This window comes from Lontra canadensis, unplaced genomic scaffold, assembly GCF_010015895.1.
Source record: "Lontra canadensis isolate GAN:19392208 unplaced genomic scaffold, GSC_riverotter_1.0 scaffold8, whole genome shotgun sequence".
Taxonomy (NCBI): Eukaryota; Metazoa; Chordata; class Mammalia; order Carnivora; family Mustelidae; genus Lontra; species Lontra canadensis.
Genome location: NW_022631002.1, coordinates 18,210,462 through 18,232,492, shown reverse-complemented (window position 1 = coordinate 18,232,492; position 22,031 = coordinate 18,210,462). Strand labels below are relative to the sequence as shown.

General features: G+C 56.1%; 2 protein-coding genes across 5 annotated transcripts; one reads left to right on the top strand and one right to left on the bottom strand.

Moving 5' to 3' along the window:
* The first annotated feature begins 111 nt into the window (after window positions 1–111).
* On the top strand, window positions 112–4,673 carry ELMO3 (engulfment and cell motility 3). 4 transcript variants are annotated; one of them, XM_032854236.1, is made up of 20 exons: window positions 112–356; window positions 484–524; window positions 606–678; window positions 887–937; window positions 1,127–1,296; window positions 1,383–1,482; window positions 1,586–1,737; window positions 1,829–1,907; window positions 2,047–2,097; window positions 2,186–2,308; window positions 2,406–2,537; window positions 2,642–2,743; window positions 2,833–2,941; window positions 3,050–3,186; window positions 3,283–3,446; window positions 3,545–3,657; window positions 3,773–3,877; window positions 3,986–4,068; window positions 4,162–4,248; window positions 4,337–4,673. In XM_032854236.1, the coding sequence occupies exons 1-20, from the start codon at window positions 279–281 to the stop codon at window positions 4,547–4,549; spliced, it is 2,163 nt and encodes a 720-aa protein (XP_032710127.1). In that variant the 5' UTR covers window positions 112–278; the 3' UTR covers window positions 4,550–4,673. The 4 variants fall into 4 exon arrangements, 3 of the variants coding, with proteins under 3 accessions (XP_032710127.1, XP_032710125.1, XP_032710128.1); XR_004382264.1 differs by having other exon boundaries at window positions 179–356; window positions 4,136–4,248; window positions 4,337–4,453; XM_032854234.1 differs by having other exon boundaries at window positions 179–356; window positions 3,545–3,612.
* A 2,562-nt stretch (window positions 4,674–7,235) lies between these two features.
* On the bottom strand, window positions 7,236–22,025 carry LRRC29 (leucine rich repeat containing 29). The gene is given in 7 exon segments (XM_032854231.1): window positions 7,236–7,646; window positions 7,729–7,946; window positions 8,157–8,357; window positions 8,431–8,646; window positions 9,791–9,895; window positions 9,897–10,293; window positions 21,909–22,025. Coding segments are annotated over 7 exon segments (1,356 nt in total). The 5' UTR covers window positions 21,959–22,025; the 3' UTR covers window positions 7,236–7,477.
* Window positions 22,026–22,031: the final 6 nt, after the last annotated feature.

The following is a 22,031-nucleotide window of genomic DNA, read 5'->3' as shown; positions in this document are numbered from 1 at the left end:
CTGCGTCCTGACAGGGTGCACCTTGGGGCGGGGCGGGGCCGCGGGAGTGGGGCGGGGCCGGCGCCTACCCACCGGACTCCAACCCGGAACTAATCTCGTCTCCCTTGGGAAGGCCGCGCGGCTGGCCAGGAGCGGGAACCAGACCCGTCAGTGCGGGCCTCGGGGTCCAAGCCTTGGACAAGGGACGTCCTCGTTTTCGGAGACACCAGACCAGGCGCCCGCCTCGGCTGGAGCTTGGATGGTCTGGAAACTACAGGCGCCCTTGCCCTGGTTGGACCATGGCGCCCCCACGAAACGTGGTGAAGATCGCGGTCCAGATGCCTGACGCCATCCCGCAGCTCATCCGGCTGGACCAGGTCACTCGGCCTGTCTGGCCTACATTCACCCCACCACCCACCTCCGGTCGACCCCTTCCTCTCGGAACCCCCAGGGTCCTCCCCATCTCCTCCCCACACCTGCCCCATGAGTGACCTCCACTTGCAGGCAAAGCCTCTGGCCGCTGTGCTGAAGGAGGTGTGCGACGCGTGAGTGCTGGCTGGCCAGGCTGGAGAGGGGGATGGGGGGCCGCCCTCTACCCGTCTCACTGAGCCTTGGCCTCCTCGCAGGTGGAGCTTGGATCGCTCGGAATGCTACGCTCTGCAGTTTGCTGATGGGCACAGGAGATACATCACTGAGAACGTGAGTCCCCCCACCGCTAGGCCCATACCCCACTGTGCGACACCCCCGCCCCTCCTAACCCACCTGATCTTGATCCCTCAGACTCATCCCCATCTAGAATGTGATCTTTCTTTTCCTGACTCCCAAACCCTCCCTCACGAACAACCCGGATTAACCAATCCTCAGAGCCCTTCGATGACTTCTCTCCCTTTCTCTCCGTCTTCTCCAGAACCGCGCAGAGATCAAGAATGGCAGCATCCTGTGCCTCAGCACTGCCCCAGTAATGCCCTTCTTGACCCTCCCCTCATTCCCTGCCCTAGACTATGCCCCTTTGCCTCCCACCTTTCTCTCTGCCCATAGTGGGAGGGCCCAACCCCAGCTCCGCAGTGCCCCATCTAGTGGGCATCTGAGTCCCCACACCTCCAGTTCCTGTTGTCCAGCTTCCCTCACCTTTCCCACCCCTGCCCAGGACCTTGAAGCTGAGCGGCTTTTGCATGGGCTGCAGAATGGGAGTCGTGAAAGGCGCCGGGAAACTCTGCACCACCTCGTCTTGCTGGCCCCAGACGTCACCTTTGCCCAGGAGGTTATCAGCCGTGATGGGCTTCAGAGACTAGGCACCATCATTGAGGATGGGGACGAGTGAGCACAGGACTGTGGTTTGTGGTGGACATGGCGGGGCTGGGGGTCCTGGCCTGGGCCCCACTCAGCCCCAGATGTCCCCCCAGCTTAGGGGAGGTGCTGACCCTCGCACTGAGGGCCTTCTTGGAGCTCATGGAACACGGCATGGTATCCTGGGAGACACTCAGCATCCCCTTTGTTAGGAAGGTGGGTTGGCTTTTCTAGAGGCAGCAGGTGGGGCTGTGGGGTGGTGTCAAGATCTGGCCTTCCATGGCAGGGAAGTGATAGCAAGCCCCTACCCCTGTTACAGGTGGTGTGCTACGTGAACATGAACCTGATGGATGCATCTGTGCAGCCCCTGGCCCTCAGGCTGCTAGAGAGTGTGACCTTGAGCAGCCCTGCCCTGGGCCAGCTGGTCAAGAGTGAGGTGCCACTGGATAGGCTGCTGGTACATCTACAGGTGTAAGTGGCCGGGGGTGGGGGTGGAACACAGGTGAGGGGCATGGAGCCAGACCCTGGACAGCCCGCTGATAGCCTCCTCTTCTTGCCCCAGGATGAACCAGCAGCTACAAACCAAGGCGATGGCTTTGCTGACAGCCTTGCTGCAGGGGGCCAGCCCTACTGAACGTAAGGTGAGTGTCCCATCTGGTGAGGACTTGGGGGGTGGGAGGAAGGGCAGGAGCTGGTGGGTGCTGCGCTCCATCCCGGGACTGCAGGATGGCTGCTCACGGAGGGGCTGACTCATCTAAGCCCCCTTCCCACTTACCCCAGCACATGCTTGACTACCTGTGGCAGAGAAACCTTCGCCAGTTCATCTATAAGGTAGGAAGGACGGGGCTAGGCAGACCCCTCCCCACTTTTCCTCCCCCAGTAAGCCTCCATTCACACCTGCGGACTGGCCGTTCTCCAGAACATCATCCACAGTGCGACACCATTGGGCGACGAGATGGCTCACCATTTGTATGTACTGCAGGCCCTTATGTTGGGGCTGCTGGAGCCACGCATGAGGACGCCACTGGACCCCTATAGCCAGGTGGGTGCGCCTTGGGGGTATACGAGGCTGGGGAAGCTAGAGCATGGCCTTGGATCTGTGACCCTGACACCCCCTTACCCCATGACGACGACCCCAGGAACAGCGGGAGCAGCTGCAGGCCCTGCGTCAGGCTGCCTTCCAGTCGGAGGGGGAGTCTCTGGGCAGTGGGCTTAGTGCCGACCGTCGCCGCTCCCTGTGTGCCCGCGAGTTCCGAAAACTGGGCTTTTCCGTGAGTGACCCCTCCCTAGCTCCCCACCCTTGCCTCAACCCGGGGCTGCTGTTGTTCCAGAGGCCGGGGGCCCTTCCTGAGCTGCCGGTCCTGCTTCCCCCCAGAACAGCAACCCCGCACAGGATCTAGAGCGCGTGCCCCCCGGCCTGCTGGCGCTGGACAACATGCTCTACTTCTCCAGACACGCACCCAGCGCCTACAGCCGGGTCAGTACTTGGTTGGGGCGGGTGGGAGATGGCAGGGTCCCCCAGATCTTAGCTCTGCTCCCATCTCATTTGTTTTTCTCCCACCCCAGTTTGTGCTGGAAAACAGCAGCCGTGAGGACAAGCACGAGTGCCCCTTTGCCCGGAGCAGCATCCAGCTCACTGTGTTGCTGTGTGAGCTGCTTCGTGTTGGGGAGCCCTGTGAGTGGCACTGGGCACAGCGTGTCTGGGAACGGGGGACGGAAGGGCAGAGAGGGCCAGGGGCTGCACACGCGTTCTCCCTGAGCCCCGCCTGCCCCCCTGCTCCAGGCTCCGAAACAGCCCAGGACTTTTCGCCCATGTTCTTCGGCCAAGACCAGAGTTTTCATGAGCTCTTCTGTGTGAGCATCCAGCTGCTGAATAAGACCTGGAAGGAGATGCGAGCCACCCAGGAGGACTTTGACAAGGTGGACAGGGTGGGAGGGAGGAGACCCGAGCCAGGGCAGGGGCTGTCCTCAGTCGAGGTCCAGAGCGCAGCGCTGAGCAGAACTTGGTGGCCCCAGGTTATGCAGGTGGTGCGGGAGCAGCTGGCCCGCACACTGGCCCTGAAGCCCAGCTCCCTGGAGCTTTTCCGAACCAAGGTGAACGCGCTCCCCTATGGGGAGGTGCTGCGGCTGAGGCAGACAGAGCGGCTGCATCAGGAGGGCACGCTGGCCCCTCCCATACTGTGAGTTGGTGGGCGAGGTTCCCCTTCCAGCCCCTAATCCCGTGCCCCGTGGGGCCTTGTCCCAGTCGGCAAGGCTTCCTCTTGTCCCCCACCCCCAGGGAGCTACGGGAGAAGCTGAAACCAGAGCTCTTGGGCCTGATCCGCCAGCAGCGTTTGCTCCGCCTCTGTGAGGGGACACTCTTCCGCAAAATCAGCAGCCGGAGGCGCCAGGGTGGTGGAGCCCGCGGGGGGGTGGGGGAAGTGGGGTATTGGGGGGGCTGGGCAGAGTGTGGCTGGGTTGGGGTCAGGGCCCCTCTCATCACTCCCCTCTTCCTTTCTGCTCACAGACAAGCTGTGGTTCTGCTGCCTGTCCCCCAACCACAAGGTGCTACAGTACGGGGACATGGAGGAGGGTGCCAGCCCACCCACCCTGGACAGTCTGCCTGAGCAGCGTAAGGAGGACAGGACAGGGGTCCGGGTCAGCCACCTGCCCTCCCCAGACCACCCCCTGTCCGGGGACTGCCTGGGTCCCAGTGGTCAGCCCAGCCTTCTTCCTGCAGTCCCTGTGGCTGATATCAAGGCACTGCTAACAGGCAAAGACTGCCCCCACGTCCGGGAGAAGGGTTCAGGGAAGCAGAACAAGGTGAGTGCAGTGGAAGCCTGGGGCTCCTTCCCACCCACACCTGCCCTGCTCTTTTCCCCCCGCTCAGCACTCTCCACTCCCTGCCTTCCCCAGGATCTCTATGAGTTAGCCTTCTCCGTCAGCTATGACCATGGGGAGGCAGAGGCGTACCTCAACTTCATTGCCCCATCCAAACGGGAGGTAAGTGTCTGGGCCAGGCTAAGCCAAGTTGAGCAGACGGGCCAGGGCAGAGATGGGCAGGCCCTCACAGAGCTGGCTCTGTCCCCAGTTCCACCTGTGGACAGATGGGCTGAGTGCCCTGCTAGGCAGTCCCATGGGCAGTGAGCAGACTCGGCTGGACCTGGAGCAGCTGCTGACGATGGAGACCAAGCTGCGGTTGTTGGAGCTGGAGAATGTGCCTATTCCCGAGCAGCCTCCTCCCATCCCCCCGCCCCCCACCAATTTCAACTTCTGCTATGACTGCAGCATCGCTGAACCTTGACAGTGAGGTTGGCTGTGTGCCTCAGCTGCTTGCATTGGTGGCGGTGAAGGGTGGGGGATGGAAAAGCCCAGACACCCTGACCATCAGAGGCTGCAGCAGAAATAAAGTCTGCTTGACTCCTGGGTGTATGTCGAGCCAGTTCTCCAACTGTGGGCCAAGCCTGCCTTCAAATTTAGCTGGCAAATGAGATGGGGCATCGGGTCAAGATCACTGCCTAGGGCCACAAACCTGGGCGGCTGTGGTTGAGGCTCTTCTCCAGGAGGGGCTGGAGACAAGCTGACCCTCCAGTCCTTCCACCAGATGAGCCCTCAACCTGTCTCAGTGCTGGGCTAGTTGAGGGGGAAGTGGCAAGGCAGAAGGTATTGCCCTAAGTGGATACCTTCCTGGGCTGCATTAACAGGGGCCTAGTTTCCAGAAGGCTCCTGACATCTGAACTCAGTCCTCAGTCCTGCTTGGCCACACCTTGTGTCCTTTTCAAGACTAGGAGGCCCTCTGATGAGAGACCTAAAAGGACAGATGTAAAGCCGGGTCTGTTTGGTGATGAATGGCAAACTCCGAATTCCAAATTTATGCCCCCAGGTGGTGGTGGGATGGGGCTGATGCTAACAGGAGGGTATTCAGTGCTGGAAGCCTGACATTCTGATCCAAATCTAGCCAGGAACATGGGTGTAGAGGGGGCCACAGCCAGGCAAGACCCCTGGGGTGGAAGAGGCGAGGGGTGTTGGCCCCAGCTGGAGGTCAGTTTCAGAGGCTAGTACACCAACCCACGGGCCCCACAGGGCATGCTGGAAGCTGCCACCTCTCTCTAACCTCCTCCATGCCCTTCAGTACTTCTCTTTCTCAGAACCTTCACACATATATTTTAAAGTATTAACCATCAACCTGTTACCTTGAAAACTGGTGCAATGGCATCTCCTTTGGACAATGCGCTTGGGGGAGCACCTGCTTCTGACTCAGGCCTCCAGGGCCCGACATGCCCACTCCTGTATTCAGAGCCTTCCCACCACACTTGGAATAGTTCAAGTTCAACTTGTTGAGTTCAAGATGGCAGCTAGGAGCGTGACCCCACTTGCAGTTAACTCTTCTAATACCATCAGTTCTTCCTCCCCAGTGTCTACTCCCTTGTCCAGGCCACCAGCATCTTGGCAAGAATCTTCCTGGCTTCCTGCCTCCTGTCTTGCCCCTACAGTCCTTAACACCCGGAGTGCTTCTTCAGACATGAAGCTGATGTGATTACACACTCACATGCATGCTACCCCCATCCTGTATTTTTCAGTGTCTCTCTGTTGTCTGTGGGATGATGGTCAGTTACCCGCCTGAGCAGTAGAACTAGATGTGTTGCAGACATGTTGTGGTTTAGGACGTCTAACAAAAGGTCTGTGGCAGGGGCACCTGGGTGGCTCAGTAGGTTAGAGCCTCTGCCTTTGGCTCAGGTCATGATCTTAGCGTCTTGGGATCAAGCCCCGCATCAGGCTCTCTGCTCAGCGGGGATCCTGCTTCCTCCCCTCTCTCTGCCTGCCTCTCTGCCTACTTGTGATCTCTGTCAAATAAATAAAATCTTAAAAAAACCAAAAAAACAAAAAAAAACAAAAAAAAACAACTTGTGGCATGCAGAGTTCTCCAGAGTTCTCTGTGCTTGATTCGAGCTGGCATCCTCCCTGAGGCCCAGGGGCCCCACCCTGCCCTCCTTGGCACCAGCTCTGGCTTGCCATGTGCACGTCCCCGGTCCTTTCTCGTTGCCCTCTTCCTTCCCTGCCGCTCCTTTTTCACTGACTTGAGTCTTGCCTTGATCTCCCAGCTCTTCGTTGCTCTCCTAGGCTCCCAGTTCCAGGTGCTTGTTTATTTATGCATACCCTGCACACTGGACTGTCCCTCTCTACTGGGTCATTTGCCTCCACCTGACCTGGGGACTGGGAGAGCTTCGGCACCTTTGAGCCCCACATAAAGTGCAGTGCCTGTGGGCACTTGGGCAGCCATGCTAGCTGCTCCTAGAACTGATGGACAGATGCACAAAGAGGGTGGACAGATAGTTTCTCACAGCTGCTGTTGAGAAGTCACTGGCACTGTTTAGGAGGTTGGACTAGGGGACCTCTAATATCCCTACCCAGAGATACTGTCCTCTTTTTTCTCTCTGATGACAACCTTACCATATCCTTAATAAGTGTGGTCCTAGGGCCTGGCTGGGGGACATGCTTGGACGCTCAGACAGGGGGAGGCCTCTAGGCTTCTAGTCTCCCACCATACTGGGCAGGAAGTTAGGACTTGCTAGGGGTACCTGTGGGGCTTTGGGTCAGGTGTAAGGAAGAAACTGGCTATGTGCCTCAGTGCCTCTGGTGTTTGTCCACATTGTCCCTGGGCTTGGCTGGGCTGTTTCAACAGAGGTTGGGGGGAGGGGGCCCTGTAGTCTGAGAACTTCAGACAAGGAGGTAAGATCTGGAATTTTTAATTTTGTTTGGGTTTACAACAAAGTCTGTGACTTGGCTTCTAAAGCTTGGTGCTAGTAGGGGCCGGGTGAGCTGCTTACAGGGGACGAGACAAGGTGAGGTGCGGGCCTTGGGTGTGAGAAGTGGGCAGGGCAGGAGGCACAAGGTCTCCTCTGCAGCCCCTGATGCATCCTGGGGGCCTGGCCTCCAGACCCAGGCCTGGCCAGGAGAGCAGGAGCTGGCATTTCCAGAGGCCTGTGGCAGCGATGTATAACTGGGAAGGGCTCCTGCTGGGCTCTAGGGCAGACTGGGGCAGAAAGGCCCCTGGGCTGCCCTGGATTAGCCCTATACCCAGTCCTAGAAAAGGGTTTATAGCTGGGGGAAGGGGCTTTGGGGTATGTGGCAGAGTGGGGCAGAAGCACAGCGTCAAGCCAGGTCAAGAGGCCAGGGCTGGGTCTTTGGGGGCAATGGAGGCTGAGGCCCAGGGTTGGTTACTGACCTGGCCCTAGAGCGTTAAGGTCAGGTCAGCCCCTCCCACATACCGGGACTGGATGCAGGTCACCTGGGGCAGCTGGGCTTGGAGGTGCCTGATGGCAGCCATGCTGATACGAGGGCACATGGCCACATCTAACATCCGGAGCTGCTTGCATGCCTGCCCGATGGTACCCAGGGTTCTGTGGGGAGGCCTCTGATGAGCGCAAGCCAGTGTGGGGACCTGGCCCAGCCCCTGTACCATGGCATCATCAGACAACTCACTGCTCTGTGAGCTGTCCGCAGCTGGCCAGGTTGAGGTGCTGCAGCCTGGGCCAGGAGCGGGCTGCCTGGGCCCAGCCCTCATCGCTGAGGAGGCTGCAATGACTTAGCACCAAGTGTTCCAGGCTGGGGCAGCCCCTGGCCACGGCCACCAAGCCCTTGTCTGTGAGTGCTGGCAACAGGCTCAGGGACAGCCGCCTCAGCTCGGGGAACTGGAGCACCTGCAAGGATGGGGGTGAGGAGTGGGGGTGGGTAGAGTATGGCACTGGAGCCCAGAGGCCTTGCAGGCTCTCCCACCCCTAGCCAGAGGAATGGCCATATGTAGCAGAAGCCAAAGAGAATGGGTCATTTTCTAAGCAAAAAAAACGGGTTGGCCTGGGCCTGGCTCTGATGCCAGGATCCTTGGTCTGTCCACACCCCCAGGCCCACACCTTGGCCAAACTGGCATCAGTTAGTTTGCTGCAGGCTGTGAGATCCAACTCCTGCAGGGCCCGCAGCATGAGCAGTGACGGGCCCTGTGGCTGGGCAGAAGGGTCCGTGGGGACCGAGGCCTGATGGTCCAGCTCTTGGTGTAGCTGTGGGAAGAAGCACCTGCTTCTCAGGTTCCTCCAGAGTTTGGCCCTCAAATGCTCCTAGAGAGAGAGACTTAGGAGGGGCAGGAGGGCAGCTGAGCCCAGGGACCACACCCCCTTCCCTGACCTGCACCTGGGGCTCCTGCGCAGGCTCCTCACTTGGTTCTCCCAGCCCCAGAAGACCCCAGTCTTGGAGCTCCGTGCACCAGGCCAGACGCAGGACAGAGAGGTGGGTTAGGCAGGTGCAGATGGCCTGCAGGGTCCTATTGGTGAGGGCCACACAGGAGGACAAGTCTAGCACCCTGAGGCTCAGGCCCAGCACTGGGATCAGGGAGAACACTGAGGCGTCCTAGGAGGGAAGTGGAGAAGGGAGAGACCAATGGGAAGGCAGCTTGTGCAGGTGTCCCTAGGAAGGTTCTGCGGACGTTCCAGCCCCACAGGCAACAGGGAGCTACCAGATGGTCCGTGGAGGGAAGCAACCATGTCCCTGTTCTGGTAACAGGTAGGTGCGGGACACCAGGAGGAGTTTGCCGGAGGCCCAAGGCCTAGACTGTCTGCAGTGGGAAGGGTGCAGGTGCAAGTTTCTAAAGTATCTGTTGTGCCTGTACTACCAGGCCCTGCGGAAGTTGTGGGCGGAGGCAGCCTTCTGGCCGCAGCTTAGTGGATCATGGATAGACACCTGGCCCTAGCTGAGCCAATCAGGTATGCTCCCTCCAGAATTTGAAGCAGATCATGAGGTCACAGTGGGGGTAGGGCTGCCACCTGCCAGGAACAGGAGCTAAAGGCAGAGTAGAGAAAGCTGGTTTTTAAAGAGGTTTGTAAGAGACACAAGAACGCGGGGCCCCGGGGAGAGCAGCTAGGAGACACATCGTGCTGATGGGAAAATGAACTGGGGGCAAGGGAAACGGTTGTGGAGGAAAGAATGAGAGACTGTTTTCAGGCTGGGAATGCCCTGTGCACACTGAGAGGTTGAAGGAATAATCCCCTGAAGAGGGAGGGACTGACACTGCCAAGTTAGGGACTTCACCCAGAGGGACAGGGCTGAGCCCTATTGAAGGGACTGGCCGCAGCGAGGACATGACCATGACTCCCACATCACATTCCCTTCTGTCAGACCGTGCCGAGCAACCTCCTTGTGTAACCTCAGTATCCATTCCCTGCAGAAACCCCTCTCTCGTCTTCCCTGCCTCCAGAACACCCGCCATCAGTGCCCCTACCCAGACTACAGGGGTCACGGAGCGCTTAGTGTGCCAGCTCGTGGGCTGGGCCAGCCTGGTCCCTTGGACCTCCTCTGTCTGGGCCCACAGTAGGGGGTAAGGGGAGGAGTGCCTACAGGAGCACTGTCTTTCCAGGCTCCTTTCCCCTTGTGTCCTCAGTTCCTTTCTCATCGCTGTTGCTTGGACATCGATACTGGGCAGTGCCTCCCTGCTGCCACGGGTGGCAGCTCCCCCAGCCCCAGCCCTGCAGAGGAAGGAAGGGGAGGGTGTGCTCACCTTGAGAGAGGAGCAGTAGGCCAGGCTGAGGGAGACCAAGGGGGCTGGAGCCCTGTGCCCTGAACCCAGGGCCTGGGCCAGGCCCTGCCCGCTCACCAGACAGCACTCTGCCAGGTCCAGGCTGCGCAGTTCCCGCAGCCCCCCCAGCGCTGTGCATCCCGCATCCGTCAGCCGCTGCAGCTTCCTCAGGCGGAGGCACCACAGGTGCCCCAGGCCCCGGCCGATGGCCAGGAGTGCACCGTCGGCCAGTTCTGAGCAGCCGCTGAGATCCAGGGAGGTCAGGCCCGACTGCAGACGGCACAGGGCGGTCACAGCCTCTGTGGAGAGGTCCTGGCAGCTGTGCAGCCTCAGCTCCCGCAGCTGCAGCCCGGCCACCCCGCCCAGGGCGTTCAGGGCCTCTGGGAGCAAGCCAGTGCCGCTCAGGTCCAGGGCGTGCAGCCTCCCAGCCCTCTCCTTCACGAATCGCAGCAGGTTGTGGAAGGAGAGCTGGGAGCGGGAGGAGTCTGGGGGGCCAAACGAGCCCTGGGCTGGGCGTAGTTCAAAAGTGAGATGACAGTAGGCCAAGGAGAGGCGCTCCAGGTTGGGGGCACAGCTGCTGAGCCTGTTGAAACTGAGGTCGGTCAGGTCCCGCAGGCCAGTCAAGTTGAGCTCACACAGGCCACGCAACACCTGCCGGACCTGCTGCGCCATCTTGGGCTGCGCGAGCAGCGTGCCCGATGTGAAGAGGCCATGGCAGCCACTGAGGTCAAGGCTACGCAGGGCCGGGCAGCCCAGGATCAAGGCCACAAAGGAGGCCTCCGTGGGGCTGCTCCCACTGAGGCACAAACTCTGCAGGTGGGGGCCCAAGTGGTAGGCGACAGACTCCAGCACCTGTTGCGAAGCTGGCGAGCCATCCAGGCTGGTCAGGCTGATGCAGGTGACGCCCCTGAGGCCCAGCCTCTTGATGACCGGGAGGGAGGCGGAGGACACGGGGATGTTGTACTGCACATTTGTCTAAGGGGCAGCAGCAGGAATGGAGTTAGCCCTCTTGCCTCAGAGGGGGCTGGCCATCAGGTCTGGCGGCCAGTCATTGGCAGGTCAGGGAAGGGCCCTGTCACAGTGAGGACCCACTGTGGTGTGCGGTGTCATGTGTGGTTGAGGGGGTACTGGTGGGAAGTGGGAGGTGGGAAGACAAGTCACTCTGGGGCTCAAAGGAGGTGACTGTGAGGGGAGGGCAGGAAGGTTATCGACAGATGGGACTGGATGCCTGTGGACGGGTGGGGACAGGGTGGGGAGCTGGCATTCTGGGCGCAGGGGGCTGGGGTGGCCTGGAGGAGGGCCAGCAAAGCTCCCAGGGGGCAGAGGGACTAAGTGTGCTGGATCCCAAACTTTGGGACTTTCCGAAGGTGGCCCTGAGACCTGTGGCCTCGGTTCCTTCTGCAGGGAGTCAGCTCAGCATTATCTAAGCAACCAGCCTCCCCCCACTTTTTCCAGAGACTATAAATAGCCCTCAGAACAGCTGAGGGCATTAAGAAGCAAAGCAGTTGTCACTTCCCACTACCGTGGGTGGCCCAGGTGCCAGAGGCCTAGGGCAGGCAGTGAGGCCTAGGTCCCCTGGTGGCCTGAGTAGCTCAGCCACTTGAGTGTTTGTGAAAAGGTGTGTGTGTGTGTGTGCGTGCGTGCGCGTGTGTGTGTGTGCACATAGGGGTGCACCAATGTGTGTGGGCCCTGCCAGCTCCAGAGTTCAAGATGTGCTTGTGATTCCTGGGGCTTGTCTCTGGGGAGTCTATATTATCTGTCCAGGGAAGCAAGGAGAAGCCTTCCATTTCTTTGGCAGAAGCTAAGGGAATGAATCTTGAGGTGCCAAGAGTATGGGGCTGGCCCTGCTGTAGGGCAACAGGAGAACAAGAGTGGGGTGGGGGGTGTCCATGACTGATGTGGGGTGGAGGCTGGTGGTGAGCTCAGGGCTAGGTTGAGGCGGGGAGAGCCTGGCTTGTCTAGGAGTTTGGGGAGCCCCCATTTCCATAGACTTTTCCCTGATTTTGTGCCAGAGGGAAGTTATAGCAGGTGTGGGGGAGGTGGAGGAGGGTTTGGCTTCTTCTCTACCCCTGACGGATGGCCAGGCCACAGGCAAGCAGTACTCAAAGGCTGTTTCAATACATCATCGTGATCCTGACACAGGAAAGCAAGCTCTCTAAAAAACCTGTCCTGTCGGTTACTGCAAGAACAAGCTGGTGTCCCCTGCTTCTGCCCAGCGAACGTCATCAGAAGGGATTCAGAAAGGTAGGATGACACATAAGGTGCATGCCTGCAAGATACTTATCAGCAGGATTCTCCCAGGAAGACACGTGAAGCCCATTCCTGGGTGGAGAAACCAGGCTGCCTTCTGCCAGAGAGAGAAGCAGCTCCCTGTGGCTGTCATCATGGGAAGGAGTGTGTGGTAAGAAATGGGGGCCAGCTCCTGACCACTTCCACGGGAATGAGGGGTCAAGCCAGGCCCCCTGTCCAGACCCCATTTCCATTCCCAGGATGTGGTCATTGCAGACTAAAGGTGCACTTGCCGCAGCTCCCCCTCGTGGACACTGGGAGGCAGTGGGGGTGGGAACCCCATGGGCCTGGCTCCGGGAAGGTAATTGAAGGGGATGAAAAGATCAGAGGGGAAAGGTTTGAGAAAGAAAGGCTAAAGCTGGCTGCCAACAGAGGGGCCAGTCCAAGGATAGAGAGTGAGCCGTGGCTGCAGGTGCAGAGCAGGGCCCGTTGCTGAAGCAGCGCTGCCCCTGCCCTCATGTTGTGTCCCCCACTCCCATCCCCACCTCCCAGGCTCCACCAGCTGCTGTCCTTCTTTGCCTTCCTTCCTGAGCCTTGGAGGCCAGGAAATGTTCTCATGTTCTCTCCCTCTCCCACCGCCTCCCTATGAACAAGGTAGGTGAACAACTGAGGGGGAGGGCACTGGCAGTCAGCCTAGAGGCCAAGTCCAAGGGCAGACTAGTGGCAGGAAAACCCACCAAACTCAGGGGCAGGGCCTGGTCTGAAGGACTTCCAGCGGCTATTGAGAGATGTGTGTGTGTGTGTGTGTGTGTGTGTGTGTGTGTGTGTTGAGATCTGAGACCACCTCCTGCTCCCCATTGTTTTTCTTGATGGGGAGGGGGCAGCCTCTAAGCCATCAGCCAGGTAGTCTGCCCTGGACTCAATGTGCAGCGCCCAGGAGCAGCCCTTTAGGGATATTGATCATCTGTGGGGAGCAGAGCAGCAAGCAGAAGCAGTACGCTCCTGGGTCACTGCGGTCTTTGGCCCCAACGTAGGAAGGTCCCCCTCCCTAGGCCCTAGGCAGATGCTTCTGGAGCTCCAAAGGAGGACTGCAAGGTTATCTGCTCCAGCTTCAGCTGCCCTATTCACAGAGAAGCCAACCAGCCCCCATCTCATCCTTTTCCAGAGCTGGCCTCTTAGGACTAGATGCCAAGTCATTTGGGAAATGCCCCAAATCTGCTAAAATGGACACATAGCCCTTGACTATGAGAGGCCAGGGTTCCACTGCACCTCACGAAGCCCTGAGCTGTGATGGCAACCTTGTGTGCAGGCTTGGAAAGCCATCTGCTAGAGGAATGGCTCTCCTGTTTGCTGGCACGGGAATCCAAAGCTAACATGCCTGTTCTCCAGAAGAAAATATATGCCCTGGAACCCAGGGGCTTTGGTCTCTACAGAGGAATTAGACCTTGGGGGTCATTTCCAGAGGCTCCTCTGGGCCTCTGTAAATACCCCAGGCAGGAGAAGGGAGTGGAGGGCAGAAGCTGAGCTGTCTGGAGTTCTTCACAGTGACCAGCCCAGTGGCAGGCAACCAGGGCTCTCCCCGAAATGGGCAGAGTGTGCGTGTGTATGTGTGTATGTGTGTGTGTGTGTCTGTGTGTGTCTGGGTGAAGGTTCTGCCTTTGTCTACCTTCTTATTTGAGAAGAGATAGGATTAAGTGGGAGCAAGTCAGGGGGACTAAGAAGTCACCCATCCAGCATCCTAGCCTAGCCTGGTGAGGTGCACACCCCAGCCGTGCCTTGGTGAGCTGGAATCCTTGTTGGCACCGAGGAAGTGCTAATTTCTTAACCACTTGCCCATATCGGGGCCCTGGGAGATGGTTCCTACTAGTAAATCCTACAAATTGCTCTCTGGGACATGGTGGTGGTGGGATGTCAGCAGAGCCCCAGATGCCCTGTACCTGTGGCCTGTCCTTCGAGGGCTCCCAGCCCAGGTGGGGCTGAGTTCTGCTGAGACACCAAACAGGTCTCCGTGTCTGGAGCTCACAGTTAGCTGGAACAGCCTGAGGGCTGAAATGGTGGCGGACTCTACCATCTCAAACTCCGCCCTCCACCTCACTCTCCTATCCCATTCCAGTCTACTCCTGACTGCCCACTTTGGTTTTCCCCTCTCCTTCTTGGCTGGACTCCAAGAATCTCTCTCCTGATTCCCTCTTCTTGGGGTCCTGGGGCCCTGCCCCCGTCATGCTGCTGTGCCCATTCTTCTTGCCTTGCCAAGATGAGACTGCTGCCTCTTCTGGGTCTGTGCTAAGCGTACAGAATTCTGCCCATGGAAGCCATAGTCTCCCCTCTTGTCTCCCCCACTACCACCTCCTCCCCTGGCTCTCTTCCCCTCTGTCTCAAGGTTTCTCTCCAAGCCCACCATTCTCTCCAGTCCCTGATGCAAGGGCAGCACCGTCCCCTTACTCTGACATTCTCAGAATTCTCAGAGACGAACTGTTCTGTCTCAAAAAGAAGCCAAAGTCATCAAGTGGGGAAGGCCCTCCCTTTGCCATGTTCACATCCGCCAGCCAGCTCCCCCAACCACCTTCCCTCTCCAGGTCCTGGTCCCCTTCTCTCGACCTGTTGGGCCTGCTCCCGGCTTCTGGCATAGGAAACGGCAGCCCCTGCCTTTCCACTGCTTCTTCCTCAGTTTACAAATACCTCGGGGTCATAACTAACAAAAGGCCTCCCTTGATCCTGCCCCACCCCCCACCACTCCTGCTTCTCCCCTTTCGTCTGTCCATGCCCACACCACGCTCGCCACCTTGTTAGACCTCTTGCCTCACCCACTCACCCCTCCATCACTCCCCCATGGGACCTCTCATTCCTGGCAACAGCTCCCCCTCAGCCAAGTCACCAACATCTGGGGGCTCCTCTGCAGACCTCCCACAAGTGTCCTTTCTGCCGTGCCACCTGCTGTGGGTGGCCAGTCTCCCCCACGCTCTCTCCCACTGGGTGTTCTGTGTCTCTGCCTGCCTGGCTCTCCTCCTACCTTCTAGCCTGCTCCCTATCAGCCTCTTTTGGGGGCACCAAAGAAGAGAGAGACCCAGTCCATAGAGGAGTGAATTCTTTACTGTACATTCTGCCCCATCACACACACACACCACACACCCCCCTCCCTGATCTTTTCATTCCCTTGAATCACCTTCCCCACCCACTGGGATGGGTCGTCCCACTCTCCTTAAATCTGAGAGAGGGAGCCAGGCCCTTGGGGTTCCCACACCCCACCGCCTCCCGGTGTCCACACACACGCGCATGCGCACGCACACACACATGCGCATGCGTACACTCTCCGCTGCACCCTGGCAGACTGCACTCCAACACATCCCCACTTCTTTATTTGCAGTCCACATCGTTTTCCAGAACACAGAGCCTGGGACCTCGCCAGATACATGGATGCAACATACTTCCTTCTAAATTCACTGTCTGATCGCCTAGTGCAGCACCCCTACTCACTCTTCTTAGCTCAGGCTTCCCTCCCTCTCACTACCTGTTCTCAAGCCGTGGAGGAGTGCCGTGCCTCCCCCAGCCCGGCAGCCCGAGTGGCCAGCCCCGGGCCCGGCATAGACAGCCAGCATCCCTGTCTGAGGGAGCGAGGCCTTCTGAGCGGCTCTGGTAACTCTCCTGCTTCCTTCTGCCCTGTGACTATTCCAAGCCTCTGTGCTGAGGCCTTGGCCTCTACCTTTCTTGTCACGCCCCAAGACAACATGGCCTCCAAATTCACCCAGCAAAGAGGCCACTAGTCTCAGAGGAACTTCCTCAGCAAACCGTTCCACACTGCCACCCACTCCCCTCCATGTCCCAAGCCAGAGAGGTGCCATCCTCCCCACCCCAGCCCAGGCCAGGCCTTCTGTCACCCCAGGTGGCATCTGCCCTTTCTCCTGTCTCTGCTTCCAGCACTCACATTCACCCCTCCTCTGTGACTCTCCTCAGCATACGAACACATTTGAAATTTATCACAACGAAAATCCTTTGTGGAGTCCCCTCAACCTGTCATTACTGCCCTATTTGTTTCCTTCCTCTCATGGGGAAGTTTCTTGCAAAGGAGGTCACTCTCTACAAGCCCTTTCTTATCTCATTCACTCTTCCACCCACCTGGCTTTTGCCCCCAGATGCCAAATGTTGCTGAAGTCACTGGGGACCTCCCTGGACATCAGACATCAGGGACACTATCTGTTCTTTATCTTCTGGACTCTTCATGGGATTTGACACTGTTAGTCATCCACTCGACACTGTAAATACTCTCCACTTTTGATCCCTGGGACTTCCTCTGGAGAGGCCTTCTCCCTTCCACGCCCTTGGACTGGTTTACTCTCCTGGGGTATTCTGCAGCCCGCTGTTCGTATGGCTTTTCACCTGCTTTCTGGGGGATGTTGCTTGGATCCATGGTTTCAAGCTCCACCCATTCCTGAATGGTACCCAACTCTGCATTTATTACCAAGACACTTCTCTTGAATTCCTCCCCCAGAAACCCAAAGACCAACTGCATCTCACCATCTAGATGTCTCACACTTCAAATTTTCAACAAGTCCAAATCAAATTGCTTTAAACACTGAGCTCAATGACACTGGATAGATCACGTGACAACAGACCCTACTTATATATACACATTTAATATGTGACAGAGGAGGAGTCCCATGTAGCAGGGAAGGAGAAGAGTATATATAAATGGTATTAGGGCTCTTTGAAAACTAATCAGTTTAGCTTCTTACCTGAGAGAATAGATCAAAATGACCTTTACAATTAAAAAATTACTATAAAAATTCAAGCCATGAAACAGAAGAAACACTTGTTGTGAACCTAAAACCTGTCTGAAAAAATAAGTCTAATAAAAAAAAAACAGAAGAGACATCTGAGTGTATATCAAATCATGAAGAAGCAAGGGGTCTCTAAATTTAAAAAGCAGTGGAAGAAATAAGAAAGCAAAAGATGTTCAGAATCAACAACATAGAAATTTAACCTCTGTGTCTCAGAAATAAGTTTGTATCCACAACTCAAATACAGAGGCAAATATGTTAGGAATATATTTCAATAAATATGTAAAAGATTCATCTTTTTAATATATAAAAGGTTCATATAGACAGATAAGAAAAATACTAAGATGCCAATGGTTAAATGGATAAAGAACAGAAATAAATAAGAGAGGGAAATATAAATGGCCAGCTAATGAGAAAACTGTTCAACCTCAGTAGTGATCAAAGAAGTCAGAATGAAAACAAGGAGCTGTCACCACTTGCCTTTCAAACTGTCGCAGATGTCTGCATTCACTTCCGAGATGGGCTGTCTCCCCACATCCCAACTCACCCTCCCCAGTCCACTCAGCACTGGAGTTCTAAGACATCACACCATGTCACTTCTCTGCCTTAATATTCCTTTACAGGCTCTCGGATGGTAATTGGGCCCCAACAAGAGTGCCAGCTTGTGGTCTGACCTGCTCCCCCCACCCATCTCCCACCCCTTCTATGCACATCTCAGTTCTAGTCTTAGGGAACTTGTGTGGTCATTTCCAGAACTATTTCACACCTTGGTGCCTTTCCCAGTGCTGTCACCGGTTCCTGGGAGACCAACCTTCCCCCTCATCCTATTCCATTGGGAAGCCTTCCTTCCCTGATGCTGCTGGTCTCCTTTGGACGTCCTTCTTCCTGTTCTTGGTGCACCCTTCATTCCAGTGTCACAGCACCAAGCACACGACATCACCAACCCTCATGTACTTGCTTTTCTCCTTCACTGGACTGTGAGCTCCTTGGGGCAGGGGATTATGTCTTACTCATCTGTAAAGTCCCAGCACTGTACCCAGAGTCAAGTGTGTATGAATGTAACGTATGTATATGTATGCATGGATGAATGAATGAATGGATGACATACGAGCAGGGCCATGAGCAAACTGGAGTGAGAGACAGCTGAGAATGGGCCAGGTGAGGCTGGCCACCTTACCTCCCGAAGGGCATTCTGGGCGGCACAGTACCAAGCCCGGCTCACGAGGGAGGCCTCTTTCTGATCTGACAGAGGCAGAAAGCTCAGAATATGTGTGAGCATCTGAGGGAAAAAGACAGGGCATTGGGAACTATTAGAGCTGGGGGTCCTTAGAAACTTCTCCAGCTGACAGTGCAGTCAGTCTGAGGGGACTGGAACACTGGCTTCTAGTTCATCTTGAGTCCTAAGCTTCATGGGGTCTTCACTTCCCCCTCTCTGGCCTCCAGGCATCTCTACTGTGAACAAACCATTCCTGAGTCTTCCCTGGATGCAAGTTTGTACTGACTGATAAAAAGCAAACTTCCCACTCAGTTTGGTAAAATAGGCCTGGGCATTAGGACCAGATAAACCTAGTTCAAATCCTTACTCTTATCAACTGACCTCTCTGAGCCTTGTTTTTCCTATTCTGTAAAATGGCAATGGTAGTGAGGTTTAAATGGGTTGTGCTGAGAATTTAATAACATAGTAAAGGGTCGGAGCGCCTGGGTGGCTCAGTTGGTTAAGCATCTGCCTTCGGCTCAGGTCATGATCCCAGGGTCCTGGGATTGAGTCCCGAATTGGGGTTCCTGCTCAGTGGGGATCCTGCATCTCCCTCCCCCTGCTCTTGTGCTCTAGCTTTCTCACTGTCTCTTTCAAATAAATAGAATCTTAAAAAACAAGACATAGTGAAGTGTCTTGCCTAAGACCTAGGTCAGCAAGTAAGGTATCCTCCTCTGATCTTTGGAAACCATATCCCTTCCTCCTGCCCTCAAAGGTCAGGCTATGGGTCCTCCCTCTTTCCCCATTTTCTCCACTGTCAACTCGCCTTCTCAGCTGGCTGTTATGATCCCCAATAGGACCCAGCTCAGGCCCTCACTGCACCTATGCTCTGTAAGGCTGGGGGTCATGAGGTTGGAGGCCCTACAGGGAACTGGGGAGGGAGTCACTTGTGAGGCCAAGAATGATCTAATATTAACTGTTCTTCTGGAATTTTCCCTCTTGGACTCTTGTGACATTGTTTTTTCTAGAGCTCCACTCTCCAACTCCAAATGCCCTGTTTCTGGAGTCTTCTGTGGCTCCCATGGCTCAGACCTGGTCTTTCAATCTGTTTACTTCCTAGGATAATAAGTTCATTTGCATGGCTTCAACAGTTACCTCTACAGGAAAAACCAACAATTCAGTATCCCCATATTGTCTCACCATTCATGTGCTAATGTAGTGTTGCCAATTGTCCACAGGATCCATCATCTAAATGTTTTACTATCACTTTCATCTCAACCAAATTCACATTCTCAGTCCAAAACATCCCTTGCTCCCAACGTTCCAGCACCTGAGCTTCAGTGCCACTAGTGCATCTTGCCTGAAGATCCTGATAATACTGCGGACTCTTCAGGATCTTCTGTCTCTTGCTGTCAGATACAGGTGTACAGCACAGTCTTAGGCCAGGATAACTTAGACTTATTCAAATCCCAGCTCTAGGAGCACCTGGGTGGCTCAGTGGGTTAAGCCTCTGCCTTCGGCTCAGGTCAGGATCTCAGGATCCTGGGATCGAGCGCCGCATCGGGGGCTCTGCTAAGCAGGGAGCCTGCTTCCTCCCCTCTCTCCGCTTGCCTCTCTGCCTACTTGTGATCTCTGTCAAATAAATAAATAAACCTTTAAAAAAAAAAAAAACAAAAAACAAACAAATCCCAGCTCTACTACTTCCAAGCTGTGGGACCTATGTGACCTCAGGCAAGGTAACCGATCTCTCTGAGCTTCTGTTTCCATTATACAAACACACACACACACACACACACACACAGATATTATGATGTGCTTGACACTTAGTAGATGTTCCATAAATGCTTGCTGGACTGCTGTTACTAATATTTCTACCTTTGAAATTTTAGCACCTCAGTAGCCCAGATCTTTATCAGCACACACCTGGATTCCTTCTACAATCTTCCACCTAACCTCCTTGCCTCCAGGCTCAGCCTTGCTAGTCAATTTGCACACAGTGACAAGGTTAATTTTCCTTAAAAAATAGCTTTTACGGGCACCTGGGTGGCTCAGTGGGTTAAAGCCTCTGCCTTCGGCTCAGGTCATGATCCCAGGGTCCTGGGATCGAGCCCCATGTCAGCCTCTCTGCTCAGAGGGGAGCCAGCTTCCCCCTCTCTCTCTCTTTCTCTCTCTCTGCCTGTCTCTCTGCCTACTTGTAATCTGTATCTGTCAAATAAATAAATAAATAATTAAATAATTAAAAAAAAAAAAAAACAACAGCTTTTAGTCTTAGCACATCCCTGATGAAAACCTTCAGGGTATCCAGTACTCTCCGGACAAAATCTCCACTCTTGGGTCAGCGAGACCCCAAGCAAGACCCTGCCAGGCCCTATGCCTGACTGGACCCCTGACCCCAGAGCTTCCCCAGTTCAGGCTTCCCATTGTCCTACAGCCATACTATGCCTATTACCTTTTGCCTATGTAGGCCTCTTTCCAGGAATGCCTTTCCTTAACCTTGACGTCACCAGCCCATTCTAACCTCTTCTTCCTTTCTTTGATCCCTAACACACAGAAGTTACTTAGCCAATAGTCATTAGATTGAATTAAAGATGGATAGTGCTCTATCTCTATTTTCACCAAAGCCCTCTACCTCAATTTTCACCAAAGGTTTGCCCAGGGAAGGAGTGGGGAAGATAAAGCAGATCACTACTGAGAAGATTGGGGAGAACCGCCTTCTGGGTCAGGAAAGCTAGGCATGGGGAAGAGAACACTGATGAGATTGGGACTGACTAAGCCCCCAACCCCAGGGGGAGGCAGGGAAGCCTGTCTGAGCCAAGTTAAGACAGTGGCCATCCTGTCTTCTGGGGCTCAGCAACCAACCCAAAAAGCAACAGGAGAGGGCAATAAACTGTCCTCACTGAGGGGAGGGAGCATGGCTCTTTGAGTTGAGAAAGGGGGTAGCTTTTCTAGAGGAAAGAGGAGGCAATGGTAAGGATGCAGTTACCATCCCATTAACCCTATCCTAAGGGGCTACTACTAGAGATATGACTGGTTATTCCTCGGATCTATGTAGTAGACATCCTTTGGTGCCCAGGAGATAATGGATGCCATGGTAGGTGGCTAAAGGAGGTAGAAGCTGTCCTATTCTTGCTAAGGGGAAGAAGCACCGTTCCAGGGCCGATGAGGAAAGGGTGACTTGTCTCCCACGGACCAAGGGAGGGGGATGCCAACTTTCAAGGCAAAAGGGACAGAGAGGCCATCCCAAGAGCCCCTGGGAACAAAAATCTATTCTCTCTCTCTGGCCAGTGGAGGCAGAGTGGCCTTGCTCCAAGCTAAGGAAAAGGAGCAAACATCCCATTGGGTGAAGGAGGTAGGAACAGCCATCACTACGGACTGAGGGAGTGGGGAGCAGCCCTGTCCTAGGCGAAGTAATCCAGCAACTGTGCCCGGAGTTGATGGAAGGGTCAGTCTGTCTCCCACCGCCAGGGGGATGGGGCAGCCGTCTTGCTGGGCAGAGGGAATGGAGTGATCATCCCAAGGGGCCCAAGAAGGATAAGATCGGTTATCCTTCGGGGACGACGGGATGGAACGGACATCTTCCAGAACTGAGCGGGAGGGGTGGCCATCTCTAGAGAAGGGGGTAGGCAGAGACCCTGTCCTCGCTGAGGTGACACGGCAGCCATCTCCTGGGGCCGATGGGTAAGGAGAGAACGGTTCCCCCAAGATAAGGGGACGGGATGGCCCAAGGCGGGGCCGTTACCCACAGCTTGCAGGTCCTGCGATCTCGACCTCGACCTCTCGGGCAGGTAGTTTCCGCCAGGCGGGCGGAGCCAGGTGAGCTGTCTGACAGCCCCTCCCCACAACCTGGGACCCCGAGGGCGGAGCCTGTCCCAAGCAGGGCCTCAGGGCGGCCTCCTCTCACCTCCAGGGGCAGCGACTCCGCCATCGCATCCCTGCCGCCTCCGCCCCCATGCAAGGCCTTCTGGGAAGTGTAGTCTTACCGACTCTGGGTGCGGGGAGGGACTGGGAAGGAAGTGGACCCTCC

Excerpts from the sequence above, each read along its gene's own strand:
- ELMO3 (XM_032854236.1), top strand. The coding sequence starts at position 279 with ATGGCGCCCCCACGAAACGTGGTGAAGATCGCGGTCCAGATGCCTGAC. Across the intron at positions 2,538-2,641 it reads TCCGAAAACTGGGCTTTTCC|AACAGCAACCCCGCACAGGA; the intron begins GTGAGTGACCCC and ends GCTTCCCCCCAG. Across the intron at positions 2,744-2,832 it reads CACCCAGCGCCTACAGCCGG|TTTGTGCTGGAAAACAGCAG; the intron begins GTCAGTACTTGG and ends CTCCCACCCCAG.